We start from the raw sequence: 17,882 nt of genomic DNA, 5'->3' as shown, positions 1-17,882 counted from the left end.
ACCATGATGATGATGATGTACCATTTCAACCAAGATGAAACTCAACCTCCTTGAGAATCAAAAACCCTAATTTGAATCACACATCCTCAGATGGTTAATGATCAATCCAATGGAACCCTAGGCTTGCAACTTAACCTCTTCATCCTCTGACCAAGACTTAGGAGGATGACTTGCTCAATGTAGCCACATGATATGCAATTATGCAATGCCTAATGACCTAAGAAATGCAATGCAATATGTTAAGCTAGTCCCAAGAGAGGAGGGCAAATTTTGAGGTGTTACAGATTTGATTGTGCATTTAGTTTTGATCTCTCTCCCGACAAACTTTGGGCAATTCAAAGTAAGTTACAATACTCAAAAATACAAATGGTATCTCAATGAGCTCATATCTCACTGTGTGCAGGAGGAAGAGAGGCTAAAGAGAGATAAGACTGAAAGTGCTCACTTGGCTACTAGTTCTTAGAATAAAAGGAAGAAACTTGCAGGAAATTTTTCTCAAAATAAGAAGGCAAAGGAACAATCTAAGGAGGCCATTTTCTTCTTTTGCAAAAAGGTTGGACACATGAAGAAGGAGTGTTCCAAGTATGTCGCATGGTGTGAAAAAGGGGTAATTTTCTCACTTTTGTTTGTTCTGAAATTAATTTAATTTATGTGCCTAAGGATACTTGGTGGGTAGGTTTTGGTGCTACTACTTACATTAGTATGTCCATGTAGAGTTGTATGTGGAGTCGTCCGCCAAATGATGCTGAAAGATTCATTTATGTGGGCGATGATAATAAAGTTGCAGTTGAGGCTATAAGGACTTTTAGATTATTATTATTATTAAAGACTGGTTTTCATTTGGATTTGATTGAGGCTTTTATTGTACCGTCTATTAGACGAAATTTAATTTCTATTTCTATTTTGGACAAATCAGGTTATACTTGTTCGTTTGAAAATAATAAATTTAGTCTCTCATATGATTCAAATGTTGTTGGTTACGGTTCTTTGAATGATAATCTTTATATGCTTGATATTAAATGTCCTTATAACAAAATAATGCAAATAGATTCACATGGTACAAAACGAAAATTAAATGAGAATTCCACCATTTTATGAATAAGCGATTAGGACATATATCTAAACAAAGAATTCAGAGCCTTATGTCGGACGGTATTCTTAGATCCCTTGATTTGTCGGACTTTCAAGTCTGCATTCAATGTATCAAGGGTAAGCAAACAAATAAGAGAAATTTCAATGTTGAAAGAGATAAGGATGTCTTAGAACTAATTCATATCGATGTGGTCCTTTCCCTACAGGTTCTTGGAATGGACAACAATATTTTATTACATTCATAGATGATTACTCGAGGTATGGATACTTGTATTTGATTCATGAGAAATCTCAATCTTTAGACGTGTTCAAGTCATTCAAAGCTAAATTCGAACTTCAACTTGGAAAGAAAATAAAAGCTGTCAAATCCGACTGCGATGGTGAATATTATGGTCGATATGATGGATCAGGGGGAAAACGTCCAGGGCCCTTTGCGCTTTTTTTCAATGGGTGTGGAATTGTTCCGCAATACACAATGTTGGGAAAACCTAACATGAATGGAGTTGCAGAAAGATGAAACCGGACTCTTAAGGACATGGTAAGGAGTATGATTAGTCATTATTCACTTCCATTGTCATTAAAGACCGCGGTTTATATCCTTAATAAAGTACCTAGTAAAGTAGTAGCTAAAACCCCTTATGAGCTCTGGACTAGGAAAAAGCCTAGCATTAGACACCTACACATTTGGGGATGTCCAGCTGAAGTGAGGCCTTATAGGCCTCATGAAGGTAAGTTGGATGCTAAGACAATTAGCTATTATTTTATTGTACTTGTCCTGACTTAGCATTCATTATGGTAGTTCTTGGCAGATATCTAAGCAACCCTAGTATGCACCACTGGATAGCAGTAAAGCGTATAATGCACTACCTAAAGAGAACAAGAGACTCCGTGCTCACTTATCAGAAGTCAGATAACTTGGAGATCATTGGGTATTCTGACTCAGATTTTACAGGATGTCTGGATAGCAGATGTTCCACATCTGGTTGCATATTTCTCTTGGTTGGAGGAGTCGTCTCCTGGAAGTCTTCCAAACAGACTTTAGTGGCTCCCTCCACCATGGGAGTAGAGTTTGTGACTTGCTTTGAGGCGTCAAATTATGCATTCTGGTTACGGAACTTTGTCACAAGCCTACATATTGTTAGGAGAATTGAAAGGCCCTTGAAGTTTTATTGTGACAATAGTGCAGTTGTGCTATACTCCAACAATAATATGAGTTCTACAAAATAAAAAGCTATTGATATCAAGTATCTTGTTGTGAAAGAAAGAGTTCAGGAGAAACAAATTTTGATAGAACATATAGGGACAGACTTAATGCTAGTTGACCCATTAACCAAAGGTTTGACACCTAAGGCTTTTCATGGACATGTTGATCACATGGGTCTTGGTTTTGAGATTGTCTTTGATTAGTGAGAGCTTTTTCCTCATTTTTCTATATTTTATGTTTTTCTTTTGTTCTGGTACAAACTTTATGTTATGTTTAATTTTCTACAGAAAAAAAAAAACTTATGAGGTACTATTGTTATAACAATATCAAGTTTTTTGTTATGTGCAAATATTGTAATTTTGAATTACACCTAAGGAACTTCAGTTTGATCTCACTAAAGACTCCAGTAGGACCAGTTGGAAATATACGTGATTTAGAGATCACATTGCATGAAATTTCCATGTCACTCATCCATATTGATATATGTCATCAAATAAGTTGATGTGGTGGTCGTTGGGGTTCTGTCACGTTTTACATTAGTGATGACAGACGTGATGGTCTCATTATTGATGTATGAGGTGGATCAGATTGTAAAGTTGAAATCTAAGGATAAATAGCATTCGGATGCGCGCCTAAAGAACTGTGATATAATTATTAAGATGTATCGTCCAAGTGGGAGATTGTTGGAATATTTATATATATATTATTTTAATATCCCAATGATTATTATATGGGCATATATATGTTTTAATTATATTAGTTATTTTATCAATTAAGTATCTTAAATAATTAAGTGACCAAATAGAGTTAAAATGTTGATTAGATTTCATTTAGAATTTATGTAATTAATTAAATAATTGGGTATGGGCTCAAATATGAGTGGATGTCAGGATGACCCATTTGTGAATAATGGGAATCCTAATTGGCCATTACACTATATATAGACCATGATCCCCAATATACCGTACATAAGAAAATTATTTCTTCTCCTCATTTGAAGATAATTTGAGGCATAAGGAGTACCGGTTGAGGAAGAACCATAAAAACCATCAACTTCTGGGTTTTAGGATTACCGTCAAAGGAAATTTTTTCAATGGATCCAGGTATTTTATAATCAATTTATCGGTCATATAATTTTATACATGCTTGTATGACTATTTTGATTCCGCATAAAATATATGTCATAATATGTTGAGCATGTATATATGAATTGATTTAAATTCTAACATATTTCTCTTAAATATATCTAAAGTAAGTTTTTTAAATAAAAGATTTAAAGGATGAAATACTAATTTATAATTGTATTTGAGAAAATTTGAACTTACAATACACAAATGAGTTTGATATTATAAGGAATAAGTGTTTGGGTTACCAAATATTCCTACCGTCCAATTTGATTCGAGTTAGGATATGTACATGATTCGAATCATGCACACAAAATCTCAGTTTTTTATTATTTTCAAAATACTTTGAGAGTTTTCTTTCCACCTAACTTGAACTAATATAACACATGATTCTTATTTCACTTGCTGATGAAATTGACTAAAAGTATCATGATCAAGCTCAAATATAACCAGTGGTTTATGCATACAAAAAACGAATTGATTCAAACATGACTCAAAGATGATTTGTAAAAATAAATAAAAACGAAAGCGATAAGACATGCAAGAAGACCACCATATTGGGGTTCTACCATATAATATTTTAGGAACATGCAACTTCAGTCTCCTCCTAAGGATATATAGTTTCAAATACTTCCCTATACTTAAAATTTTCCCTTTATTCACTTAGTGTAATCTAATCACATTAATATTAACTCTAATGTGTCATTTCACTCTTTTCTAAGTCCTACAATGTCCACTACTTCTCCTACTGTATTTGTTGCCAACACCTCTACTCATATTCATATCTCTCTGCAACCACACCTATTTAGTCCTCAAGCTCTATCTCCACACTTGTCTCAGCCATGTTCACTTCTTACTCTATTGAGTCACTCTTGTGTATCTCACCTTTATCTTCTCCTAACACTTCACTTATACAAGAATTCATAGTTAAATTATTCCATAAGGTGGTTAATTCTACCAACTATATATACTCTGAATTTAAAGATTTATTTAGATTGAATATTGAAAATTGTTACAGTAAAAACTAATAATAAAACATAAATTAGAAATGCAGTTCGCAAACAATTGACATGAAGTTTGTTTACGCACTTCGACCGAATTTGCCTATTTTGTGACTTCATAGAAGTTGTTGTGATATATATATATATATATATATATATATATATATATATATATATATATATATATATATATATATATATATATATATATATATAATCTTACAATTAATATTACAAAAATATCCCTAAACTGAACCGCGGGAGTTATCCCATGCACACACACAATTGAACCTAACGCATGTTTGGATTAAATGCAAGGGCGGGGGTGGAGGGAGTCTCACGATGCTCTACTAGCTTAGCTTCCCCACCCCTCTTTTGTGACAATGATTCATACTCAACATTTCGATGAATATCAAACTTGTTAGGATTGTAAGGTTAGTTAGACGATTAATTAGTACTTGGTTGTCAAGTAACGAAATTTGTGTTGTAAGTTTATTATAATCTATAAAATTTCCTCGCGTGCGTGTATGACAGCTTATATACATGTTGTATGCATAGCCATAAGCTAATGGATTTGATCAATTTCTATCAAATTGTATCAAGATCCTGCATGATTTCTTGTACACAAAACACAATTTTTCCTTCTTACTTGTTTGTGTAAATCCCTCTTTGATCTTGTTTGTGTTCATTAAGATTCTTTCAATATTTTCCTTTCTTCTGCTCAATTTGTTTCCATGCAATGTGTTAAGATTATCGATAGAATCTATAAAAACTATAGAAGAGGAAAAATATGAAAAATATAATAAACTTTGTAGTGATCAAAATGAGAGCTTCATTGATTAAAGTGATATTTTAACTAATATCAATACATCTAACACACACAGCCTTCCCCTCAAGTTCGTAAGTTTTGACAACAATTCCAACTTGGGAAGAACAACACAAATGAAATCAACAATCGACAAAAATACAATCAAAGTATAAAAAAGAGTACACTTCAAGTTGGTAGCAGTAAAAGTGTATAGCTTTTAGAAATCTTAAGAACAATTCTTGAATCTCATCGATCTATCTTTTCTAGCGTCTCCACAACATTCACTCCAAAAGAAAAACAATAAGAAACTCCACTCTTAAGATTAACCTTCCAAAATGCCAAATAATACAACAAAAGTTTTACCATCAAATAAAAACCACAACTCAACGATTTAATCACATGGAGAAAACAAATATCAAATACTTAACCATCAAACATAAGCCACAACTCAAAACTTAACCACTTCGAGGAAGAAAAAAATAATCTTAATTAAGACAAATCACCATGAAGATAACAAAAAAGTATATCAAATAATTCATAGTAGTCTTCAATCTTCGAAAATGTAGACAAATCGGTGGTAAGAATAAGTCGCACAAGATCCTCTTATAATATTAAGCTCTAATCCTTCTAGGAAGCAATACTAATTTCACCAACACAATAATTGATTATACCTTTATCCAAAAACTTGTAGGTAGCAACATCACTTCAAATTGCTATAATTTTGATAAAAGCTAAAACTTGCAACCAATTTATAAAAAAATGGATTTTCTACACAAAATGCAGTGAGTTGTCTCTCTTTAACATGTAAACCATGACTATTGATATCATCTTAAGATTCTTAATATAATCTATAAAAATTATAGAAGAGGGAAAATATGAAAAACGTAATAAATTTTATATTGATCAAAATAAGAGCTTGATTCATTAAAGTAATGATACTTATATGGACTAAGAGTATAACTAACTCTCAACTAGTTTAACCAAAATAATTTGTAACTAATAACTAACTCTCATCTAATATAACCAATTTATAACTAACTAGAAACTAAATTATAATTAATGTTAATATATCTAACACAATGGACGTGAATTCGAGTTTTGCACTGCCTTCCATTTCAAGGTTAGATGATTTTTATGATCATTGCAATGTCTCCATAATTGCCACAGTTCCTGGGACATATGTTTTTAGTGCCCATAAAAACCGTGGCAATTCTTTGTATGAATCCTTTCATTTGTCGAATACCTGTTCAACAGTCTTTGTCCTCGCAATCCAGGTTTTCTTGTAAGATGGGGTATAATTATATCTTGTTTTGATCTGGGATATAATTATACTCACCTTCATTAATGGGTCTTTGTTAACCAGCGGCAGAATGTCTTGACAGATCAATGCAGCGCTTAATTTACGGTGATCTTGTTCAACGTTAATTGTAATGCAACTGTGAGGTGGGTATATTGAAGTTATCTCCCAAAAGTCGTTTTTCTTTTTGCAAGAGAGAGGAAAGTCACGTGTCACACATGCAAGCACACACTCCAAATGAATTGGCGCCTCCTTACAATCCTTGCACATAGGCGTCAATCCATTCGGTGACACCATGTCTTGCATGCATGCAGACCTCGTAATCAAGCATTTAGACCTAGGTGTGTCATGCATCTACCTATGGAGGCGCCAATTTGAATGGCGACACCATGTACAAAATGCACATGGGTGCCAATTCATTTGGCTACCACATGCAAACACATTTTTCTATGCTCCAAACTTTTGCCTATAAATTCATCCACATCATCAACACTTCTTCCACACCATCACTTACTACTTCTTCTATAACATCAAATCTTTCATCTGCAACAACCTCTTTCATCTACACCAACCGTTTTCATCTCCGACAAGATGTTTATCCTCACAATGGGCGAATCGCATAGAGTAACAGTTGCAAACATAACAACTTATGTAAGCGTTTTATTGTTTTGTTATCTTTTTTAATAGAGTACCTTTTAATAACATTTCAACTTATTAAAGTATTTTGTTCTTTCTTTTATAGGGTGTTTCAAGGTTCCGTACTCGGGTCCACGAATATGTCCACATGGACCCGATGATTCAACCTTATGTTGAGCTCATCGATTTTGGACATATAAGCAAAATTATGTCTTGGTCGGTGGATAATAAATTCATTCTTACTTTATGCGAAAGATGTCGTCCCGAGACATACACATTTTGGTTCCCAACCGGTGAGTGTACCGTGACGTTAGAAGACGTCTACATGCTTTTGGGACTGCCTATTGAAGGTAAAGTTGTAAATGGTAAAACCAACTATGTGAATTCAATTTGCATGTACCTCTTGGATACTGATTTGTTAGATGATAACTCAAAAGGTCAAGGTATACTCCTTTAACGCCTTAAATCATATTATAATAGTTTACATTTAGATGAGCATTCTACCGAAGATGCTCGAATAATAAAAACTAGGTGTTACATTATGCTTTTAATTTACTCTTTTTTATTTCCCGAAGGTAGTGGTTCTAGTATGCATATTATCTATTTACCTTTACTAAGACATGTAGATAGAATAGGAAGTTACAGTTGGGGATCCGCTTGTCTGGCCTATCTTTATAACTTTGTGTGTAAAAACTCACACAAAGACACATCTATCTTTTCTAGATGTGTTGTTTTGCTCCAAGCATGGGGTTGGTCAAGACTACCGTCCCTAGCACCCGTCAACAACAACCCTTTCACATTCTCGTATGCACAAAAGTAAGTTGTTTAAATTGCTATATGTTTACTTACTTCTTTAACGATTATTATCTCTAACTAATATTTGTACCTTTTTGGTGCAGATGGTCGGCATGTGGTATGAGTTATAACAGATGTCCTAGACACTGTATTACCCAGTATTGTAATTTGTTGGATCACCTTCGACCGACAGACGTAATATAGTAACCTCATTATTTCGTTATAATTTGTTAACTTCTTCTACCAAGTTTATAATCCAAGTTACTTTCACATTTCAGTTCATTTGACGTTCATACCTAAATTTGGATCATGACCATGAAGTCAACATAGAAGACGCAGCTGTATGGACTGCATGCACACCGATAAATGAGATTCACAAATGTGGAGATGCACAACAGTGATCGTGTGAAGTTGCAGTTCGGTGTGCTTCAAAATATCTCAGATCCCCCAACAAGCCTAGGAGGATGGCATCTGCCCAAAGTTAACGACCAATGGAACTTCAATCCATGGCAAAGCTTCGCAAGATCTGAGTGTCGCAAATGGAAGCACCGCCATGACCATATCTTAACTGACGCAGTGATGCCAAATGAAAAAAAACCAAGTCGTACTTATATGACTTGGTACAAATCGGTTGATTTTCAGTTCATCGTCAAGGATATGTACATGTACGACCCACGCCAACAAACTTACACACCAGACACCTCAACATCTAACCCCTAACAATATTTTCAGACCGGATACACACAACGCACTGTCCGTCAAACTTTCGGTTCCACAAACACACAAACATACAACTCAAACATGTCATACACTCAACCCCAATACCAAGAGCATACCTCATACCACCACCAACAAATTGATCATCAACCAGAGATCCAACATCGTTTTGCACCCAACACATCACCCTACCAAAGCCGCCTTAGCCAGATCACTCAACGATCATTCAACATCAACCGTCCATCCTCCTACCATAGTCAAGAAGCTCAAACCTCACGACCAAAACCTCCAACAACCTTATCTCTACTAAACACCCTAACAATCTTTCCAACCTTTCCTCAACGCATCATTCACACCCATGTCTCCCTTCAACCGTCCCGGTCGCCCACCAATGAGTCAAACACAACCCAACTACTCTGACATGGATCATGAACTCAGCTATGGCGGTACACATTCGATGCATACTGAAGACTATGCCGATTTGTCTGACTATCTCAACAGACCATCTCTTGTAGTTGGGTAGCTAGGGGATGTGGGACCGGAGGTCGGTTAGGTGATCCTGATCATCACCATTAGGCTTTTTTGTGTAAACAGTAATTTATATTAATATCAATTGATCATATTTTAAAATTATGTATCACATACTAACAAAAACAAAATGCAAAATACATTAAGATGGCAATCCAATTAGCACCTCCTTTCAACTAATACACATGGACATCAATTGGATTAGCGACACTATATACCCTAACAAATCCAATTGGCGTCTCCACTCTAATTTTAAAAGGAATCGTCAATTGGATTGACGTCTCCCCCTAAAAATTGGGTATTTTAAGAATTTTTTTAAAGACAGACTTATGTTGAAAATTCTCTTGAAAAAGTGGATTATTTTCATAAAAAATTCGATATTTGATATAAGAGGATTTTATTCAATCTTACCGCAATAATGCTTATTGGATTCATATTTCAACTTCTTGGATTATATAAACCTTGTAAGATTATTTAATTTATATATTTTCTATAATATTTTTTAGATCCTTCAATCAATAAAATGTTATGTATCTTGCGACAACGACCCCACAATGTTTACATTTAAAGTGCCATCCAACGATGAAAACAATTGCCAACGACAACGACAATGGTTCAGAAAGCCTGACGACAATAAATGACCATCAGTAGTGATGGAGCGACATAAAATGACATTGATAGCAACAATTCCATCAAAATAAATCCAAACACTGTTAACATAATAATGAAACAGTCTTCAATTCAACAGTAAACATAGGTTTGATTCAAGAATGATAAAACGACATAAACATTCAAAACAACCACTAATACCAGCAGACGATTATGAAGCACGACAAAATAGTTTTTAAAACAACCACTTAACAATATTATCTCAATATTACTTCCACATCAAATAGTTTAAAACAAACACTTGTCAATATCATCTCAATATTACTTCAACATAACTAGACCAGTTTATTTGATACTTCCTTCAACAAACTCCAAATATGATCCCAGCAGTCCTTCATCAAACTTCAATTATGATCTCAGCAGTCCTTCAAAAAACTTTAAATAAATCTCAGCAATAAAACATGACCCTCTTGACATTCTCCTTCAACGCAGGCAAGGGTCTAACAGCAGCATTTGCACCCGGGGCACGTGAACTACGCCCTGCAGCAGCTGCCATTCCACCGCGTGGAACTGCACCGCTTGTCATAGATCCACTATCAGAAGTCTCGGGTTCCATATAGAACCTTGCTCGGAATGCAGCCAAATGAGCATAATAAGCAGGGGGCACTGCAATTATTTTACACAACATAAATTGTTAAAACATGCAACATAATTTACTATTTACTGAAAACAGCTTTCATATTACTATATAGCTTAAGAGAAAACTAACCAATTGAAACAGAACGGGTACATCTGGCATATCTGCAGAAAATAATAAAAACAGCCACAGATTAAATTTCATATTTGAAGAATGAAAATACAAAGCAGCATACATTTAATTCCCTCATCAAATTACTAGTCAGTTACTTACGTGTAGCACAAGTTGTTAGTTAGACTTTGCAAAGCATCGGCAGTAAAATTATTTTCATCCCACAAAACATGATAATGAGCTGGACGGCTTGTACCCTGCAAAAATCTCTTGAACATAAGAGCACAGTAATAATCCAACTTTAAATTTTTACACCATCGGTAGCAAAAGTTTACCTGTATTCCGGCATGACTGCATAGATAAAAGTCAAACTCAGTCGGATGGCAGATCTTAGAATCCACAACAGTTCCTACAGCATTATTTACAAGGAAGGAAGAGCTCTTCGGCGTCAGTTTAATGAATAAAATAAATAATCATTACAACAGCATTTAAAATTCAAAATAAACTAAATACCAGGTAATATGTTGCCACTGCGATCAACAGAGCTCTTGTCATGGTGGTTACTGGCAAAGAGCCTAGTATGATGACGTTTTTGAACCACCACAAAAGTCACAGGAGGCTGATAGTTGGGTTCAAGTGAAGCACAGGCCTGGTAGGGAGCAACAGATAGGATGAAAAAAATCAGCACAATAAGAATAAAGTATTCATTGAAATTTCTGAAAGAGACATGCAAAAAAAGGTTACCTTCCGGATTGCATCAAGCTCAAACAGCAGCACTTGGTAAAATTGCCCTTCGCTAACTCCATCTCTGCAAGTACCTTCTAGAGTTAGAAAACTATCTTAAAAAACACAAATGAACTTAAACAGTAAACATAACACTACCTGTAAAATATGATGCGCTGTGGTTTTTGACCAGTTGCTCTCCGGAATGATATAAGAAGTTCCCTAGAAAAGAAATAAAATAAAAAAGAAAACTCAAAAACCAGTTTAACATCCAGCAAGCAACTCATATATGTCCATTAGATTAAAGACTACATATGATAGGTAGTTAAAGACAGTACTTGATCATTCCACCAGTCAATGTTCCTCTGACTGGATCTTGCCATTGTTTGAAAAGGTCTTGAATCAACTCCTGCCTATGTGCTTGGGCACAAACCAAACCAGCATACTTGGTGATTTCTGGCCAATCTTGAGAAGCAACAACCTACAATATATCAAAAGGCATTATTTTAAATGAAGAGAAGTACAAAATATATATTCAACCGAGTTGATTCAAACTAAAATCAATTCAAATATAAAAACATACAGCTGCTATTGATGGACTTGAATCTTCACCAGGGTGTGGATGAGTCACATCAGCTCCAAATATAATAGTAGGTCTGTCACTGACTAGTGGTATGCGTCGTGAAAGTGCATCAACCAGAACAGTATTCCTACCCCCAACCTTTACATTTATTTTCAAGGAAACATTTGCAAGGTACTGCTTGCTCATCTTAAAAACATGTTTAGTCAAACAACACTGTGAAACAACCCCCAGGTCAGTCTCACATATTCGCTTGAGGTCACCTGCATATCAAATTATCACATGTTAGGTCACACACTATCCACAGGCCTGGTTAGTACTACAGAGGAGAATTTGAAGTATAAGTCAGTTTCATTTACCATAAAGAGAACCATTATTATCAGGCAAAATGACAATGAGCAGATCAAGATCCTTTCCCTGCAGTTTGGTCTTGGCATCATGATGACGCGTTTTCAGAACCTTCTCAACTTGGTCAGGACGGGCACTTACTGGAGGAACTACTGGTTCAGGATTAAATGCCTGAATAGTTGTATCGAGGTTTAAATGACAAGTGATTTAGATACACACAAAAAATGGGTATAAATGACACCCAGGCGAACATATAGTACATACCATGCCAGATACGTAACACATATGGGCAAGTTCATCACAAAATCCACGTGCAACACTGTCTTGCACATTCCTAGAAAAGTTTACGCAGAACCAATTGTTAACTGTTCCCCCATTGACCATTTTCTGAAATAACCAGACAAGGAATTAATATTTCAAATTTAACTAGCATTGCTCATCATGAAATCCAGCATGTGCAGCTTCAGAAAATACAAATTACCTTGTTCATCATATTCCATTGGCCAACTTGGGGTAGACAATCCTTTTCTCTACCAGTATCATGATATTTGAGCTGTAATGGATACCATGATAAAAATTTCCATTATAAATAAATAAAATACTCAGATAATACAAGTAAGAATTCCAAGAAAAAATACCCAAGGCGCAGGAAGGATGCGAGCTTCGACTTGAGCAAGTTTTTCACTGATTTTGATTCCAAATTCTTTAGCATAAGGATCCTCATGATAGGCATTATGATGTACAGTCTGAAGAAAACAACCACATGATGCATTAATTACAAAATAACAACACTAAACATTCATCTCAAAACAGGAACGGACTGCAGTTAAGCCAAAACTACATTGAACATACCAACAAGCATTAAAGAACCAGCAAGTAAATAACATACAAGATATACGTATAAAATGAAAAATAATAACAAAAACCATCAAGTTATATACAAATTAAATTATTGATTAAAAATATCAACAGATAAATACACCAAGGATGACATGGGAGTAACATTCTACTGACCTGCATGATGTCACGTTCCCTATCTAGTGGACGTTGGCATGTGACTTTGAGCAGGGCGGTAATTTGTCGCTCATTCAATCGTTTAGAGTACCTTTGCCCCTCGACAATCTTGCAGACCTACATCACACACATACTACTACCATAAGCAGCACATAGGCAGGCATGACAATGCAATAGAGAATAAGACATAATCTATGCATTTACCTCCATTGGAAGGTAGTTTGGTCTCTGAGTATTGCCCACTTGCAAACAAGGCCACTGAGTATGTTGAATGACGAAACCATAGGTCTCAAAGAAATACTCAACAACAGACTTCATAGTCCCCCTCTCATCCACAGGGAAACTACAATAATAGAAAATTTTAAAATAAAATTCAGCAAAGGAATTTATATATTGCGTGTGAAAAATGAACATCACTACAACTCACGTCAGCTCTCTAGTAGCTTGTGAAGTCAAACCGGAAATACGATATTTTCTCCTCATGTTGCCACGATGTGTTACTTCAACTTTGATTCCACGGAGCGCTTTTTTTATCTGTCATTAGAAATAAAGAGAAGTATTCAATTTGGGACTTGACAATAATCTTCTCATTTTTTTCTAGTAAGCAAGACTGCGGAACATTTTTTTCTAGATAGCATTGTTGCGGAAATGATTCTCATTTTCTCCTAGAGAGCAATGCTGTGGAGTAAAACATCTCATAGATAGGCCAAACTAATATAATTGAATGATTTTTGCATTGTCAACTGCATGTAAGCTTGGGATACAGTAACAACAAAATCAAAGGAGCTTGCATACTTTGAATCACAGCAGTTATGTTAGCAATTCAATCATATGTTTACTGACATGAAGAGTTATGTAGAGTTGTAAAATAATAATAGATAAAAAATTAAATATAAAGGGCATTAACAAATCTAACCTTAACTCGGTCAGCATCAGACAGAGGCCTGGATGAGACATCCCTATTCAACAACTGGGTAACGAAATCTATCACAGGCAGTGGCTCAATAAATGCAGTTGAAGACATATCTGCATTATAAAAAATTAATGATAAATCAGCATATTTATTAAATGGCAAAAATTATGAAGCAAACTATAGAATAGGGAATCAACAGAAAGAAGAACAGGGTATATAAGCTACACCGATGACTTTACTCACCAATGTTCAGAGACAGTCCCATTTGAGTAGGACGAATACTTTGATAAAATCCCCGCCAACTTTCCAACCCCTCACCCAAAGGCTGCCTTCTACCTAGATCAGGTGAATAAAATGATCTTCCCACTGGACAATACCTACACCATTAGGAGTGTAATTAGCATTGGCTTACAAAGACAGTGAAAAAATGCATTCAAAAGAAAAATAAGAATGTCAAATCAAGAACCTGGTAGTAGGAAGCTCCCGGAGAACAATGTCAAGAACCTGCAGAGCTTCCTGAGGTGCATCAGTCTGCCTCCCCTCCAAAAAGAGTCCCAGGTGGTGAAGGTCAGCACGTGCAGCAAGTTTAATAACAACTTTAAACTCCCTGTCCCTCCTGTATTAAAAACATTTAACCAAATAAAATTAAAAGAAAAGAAATAAACACAATTTAAACAAGAAAAAAAAAGGTTATAATACACATGAAGCAAACCTCTGCCCTCCTGACCCATCATCTTCATCAACCAGGGTGATTCTAAAGTCCTTCGTAATAAAAGGAAGTGGCCCTGCAGTATAGAGGCTCTTACGGCCATCATAAGCCGGAAGTCTCTTTCCCAGGTGAGAATCACGATACAGTCTCACAAGCTGCTCCATAACAGCACGGTTCACACCTCTAGAAGTCACTTCTGGAGTAATTGTCACCTAAGCAACCAAGAGCAACAATACAAGCAAGTAGCATTAAATTAAAAGAACAGATAAGAAAATACTAAACTAGTTAAAAGTGGAACATACATCATACTGATGCAGGTCTTTCTTTGGCAACTCAGCAAAGAAGTGGTTTGCCTTAACAACACATTTCTTGCCATAGCTCCCTTTTCCAGGTCGAAGGGGAAACCTCAGTGATGATTTACTAGCAGGAGGAGGCGCGGGAGTCTCTTCAGAATGAATTGTCATCTGTCCCAGATCCTGTTCCACTTCAGACACTTCTGGTGGATGAGAAGATGAACTTGCCTCACTTGGTGCAGGTGGAGGAGACACCGCAACTGGATATGGCACGGAAGGAACTGAGGTAGCTTGGTGCAGCTCGGGTGCTGGTGGCCTAGGTGGGCCTCCATAAGAAGGAACTGTGTCATGGCCACCACCAGGGCCCACACCGCCACCATATCCACCTCGGCCACCGCCATATCCACGACCTCCTTGCTGAGAAGGCCCTCCCCTGCCTCTGCCTTGATACTCAGGTGGACCACCATACTGCTGTTGATGCTGGGGAGGTCCTCCCCTACCCCTTCCTTGATAATCAGAGGGAGCACCATATTGCTGTTGGGGCTGATGATGTCCTCCCCTACCTCTTCCTTGATACTCAGGGGGTGCACCACCATATTGCTGTTGGGGCATCCCACGACCACCGCGTCCACCTCCATAACCCCCACGTCCACCCTGGGGAGCCCAGCCTCGCCCTCCTTGGGGTCCTCCCCCTCCCTGGGGACCTGCACCTCCAGATACAGCAGCCTGTTGTTGAGGCGGCACACTCCTCTCAGCAGGGTGTTGACCATCGGAGCTTTCACCACCAGGTCCCTCAGTTCTCCTCTTCCTAACCATAATGAAGGCTACACACCAAGAAAACAAAACCAAAAATAAAAGTTACAACCATTTATTTACTTATAACAACATCCAAACGAAACCAAAATAAAACACTAAGCAAACACTAATCAAACAAACAGCAAAGTTTACTATTATTATAATTCTTCAAAACAAACAGAAAAATAAACAACACTAATAAAAATAACTAACTAAGTAAAACAAAAGATATCCATGATTCTACCACTCAAGCTACAACTTTCAATAAACAATGAACTATAGTAACTAACACACGATAAACATTTTGAAAAAAAAATACACTATGGAAGTTCAAAAAAACACATCAACAAATTATGCATATCAACTTTTACACTAACAGAAGAGGAAAAAAAACACTGAAAAAAACTACAATAAAAAATCTAACAAAAAAGTAAATAAACGATGAAAATCAAAAAGCATTTTGCCACGAGAATCTTCAGACACATTGCAACAGAAACCTAACAAAACCATAAGAAAATCCCCCCAAATCAAACCCTAAAAAATTAACAAATAAAGTAAAAACACTCTAGCATCAGAAACACATAGAGGATACAGAAATAAGTACTTCAGCAACAAAAATACACAAAATAAACATAGAAAAACCTTCAAAACAAGAAAAAATACAGATCAGAGTCAGAATCACAAACTGAGACACCAGAAGCACACAATAAGTATTAGATCTACTAGACCAAAAAAACAGAAAACAAAAACAGTTCAAAAAAAATAAAGCAAAACAACAATCGCATAGCATAGCAACACAGTGAAAAAAATAGCAAGCAGAAAAGAAAACCCTAGAAAACGAAAGTAGAGAAAAATCGTTGACTGATTAGTTATACCTGAAGAAAAATAGAAGAAAAATGGAAGATAGTTTGAATATTTAAGTTACGGTTGAAGAGGATGAAGGAGAGTGAAGTTGAAAAAAGGTTTAAGCTTTCTCTCACTAGAAATAGAGAAGACGAGTCTTAGAGAGAGAAAATGACGAGTGGAAAGTTGGAGAGAAAAAAGCACACACAAGCAGAGAATTGTGCAAGTTATAAAGATGTAGTGGGTCCTTGAAAATGACAATTATGTCCTTGTCATTACAAATATTTTACTGTTATAATCCTTACACACTACTCTACTTCTGGTCTAAGTATACTCTTTTTTTTATATTTTCTTTAAAACAAATATGTAAAATAGATTTAGATATCTTTTTAATCATTCCAAGTGCATCCTTTTTATTTTAGTTTTTATAAAATATTATTTTTTCTAGTAATATAATTATTTTTGTTTTTTATTTTATTAATTATATTAATTATAATATAGATTTATATTTAAATTGATCTCTATAATAAAAAATGGGTGATATTGTACTTTTTTATTTATTATTATTATTATATTATTATATATAATAATATTAATAATAATAATTTTGACCTCAAATATTAAAAAGAATATCAAATTTTAAAATGTATTTATTGTCTAAAAATCTTTTTGGAGAACTTTATCTCACATATAAAAGAATAGGTGTTTAAAATTTCAAATATAAAAAATACAAGAATATATTCAATGTAAAGTTGATCAAAATAAAAAATGTTTAATTCATATGCGTTCGCATTATATTTATAGTTTATTATTAATAATCTTAAAATTTTAGAATAATCATACTTTTACTTAGTTACCTCTAATAAATGTAATGAGTGAGGGTATATAAAATCTATTACAGTTAAATCAATGCATACAAATTAAATGGAAATTAATAAACTACATTATTTAATTTATCTATAAATTTAAGTCATCCATGTTATAATCTATTAGTTTTGTTGTAAGAATAATTTAAATGTTGGTCATTAGGTTAATAGCCAACAAACATAATATTTCTATATGTTCCCAATAAATATACTCGTTATGAACTTAAACTTATGTAAAT

At 35.1% G+C, this 17,882-nt stretch overlaps 1 protein-coding gene across 2 annotated transcripts; it reads right to left on the bottom strand.

Moving 5' to 3' along the window:
* Positions 1-9,942: 9,942 nt before the first annotated feature.
* On the bottom strand, positions 9,943-17,000 carry LOC127133071 (protein argonaute 1). Of its 2 annotated transcripts, XM_051061715.1 has the most exons (22): positions 16,810-17,000; positions 15,149-15,963; positions 14,850-15,058; positions 14,604-14,753; positions 14,381-14,514; positions 14,141-14,250; positions 13,652-13,758; positions 13,429-13,567; positions 13,225-13,341; positions 12,849-12,956; positions 12,692-12,763; positions 12,475-12,597; positions 12,222-12,381; positions 11,866-12,125; positions 11,621-11,763; positions 11,442-11,504; positions 11,304-11,367; positions 11,073-11,208; positions 10,895-10,968; positions 10,722-10,816; positions 10,581-10,612; positions 9,943-10,477 (listed from the first exon to the last, which is right to left on the bottom strand). In XM_051061715.1, the coding sequence occupies exons 2-22, from the start codon at positions 15,953-15,955 to the stop codon at positions 10,260-10,262; spliced, it is 3,321 nt and encodes a 1,106-aa protein (XP_050917672.1). In that variant the 5' UTR covers positions 15,956-15,963; positions 16,810-17,000; the 3' UTR covers positions 9,943-10,259. The 2 variants fall into 2 exon arrangements, with proteins under 2 accessions (XP_050917672.1, XP_050917670.1); XM_051061713.1 differs by having other exon boundaries at positions 10,722-10,968.
* Between the last annotated feature and the right edge of the window lie 882 nt (positions 17,001-17,882).

Source organism: Lathyrus oleraceus, chromosome 1 (genome assembly GCF_024323335.1).
Source record: "Lathyrus oleraceus cultivar Zhongwan6 chromosome 1, CAAS_Psat_ZW6_1.0, whole genome shotgun sequence".
In the NCBI taxonomy this organism is placed as follows: domain Eukaryota; kingdom Viridiplantae; phylum Streptophyta; class Magnoliopsida; order Fabales; family Fabaceae; genus Lathyrus; species Lathyrus oleraceus.
Note: the sequence above shows the minus strand (reverse complement) of the source record. Positions and strands in the feature narration are given on the sequence as shown.

What these genes read in the sequence shown, in the direction of transcription:
- LOC127133071 (XM_051061713.1), bottom strand. Translation starts at nt 15,955, where the DNA reads ATGGTTAGGAAGAGGAGAACTGAGGGACCTGGTGGTGAAAGCTCCGAT. An exon ending in TGTGTTACGTATCTGGCATG is followed by an intron (nt 12,382 to 12,474) that starts GTATGTACTATA and finishes ACAACTATTCAG; the next exon opens with GCATTTAATCCTGAACCAGT. An exon ending in TACCCGTTCTGTTTCAATTG is followed by an intron (nt 10,478 to 10,580) that starts GTTAGTTTTCTC and finishes AAATAATTGCAG; the next exon opens with TGCCCCCTGCTTATTATGCT.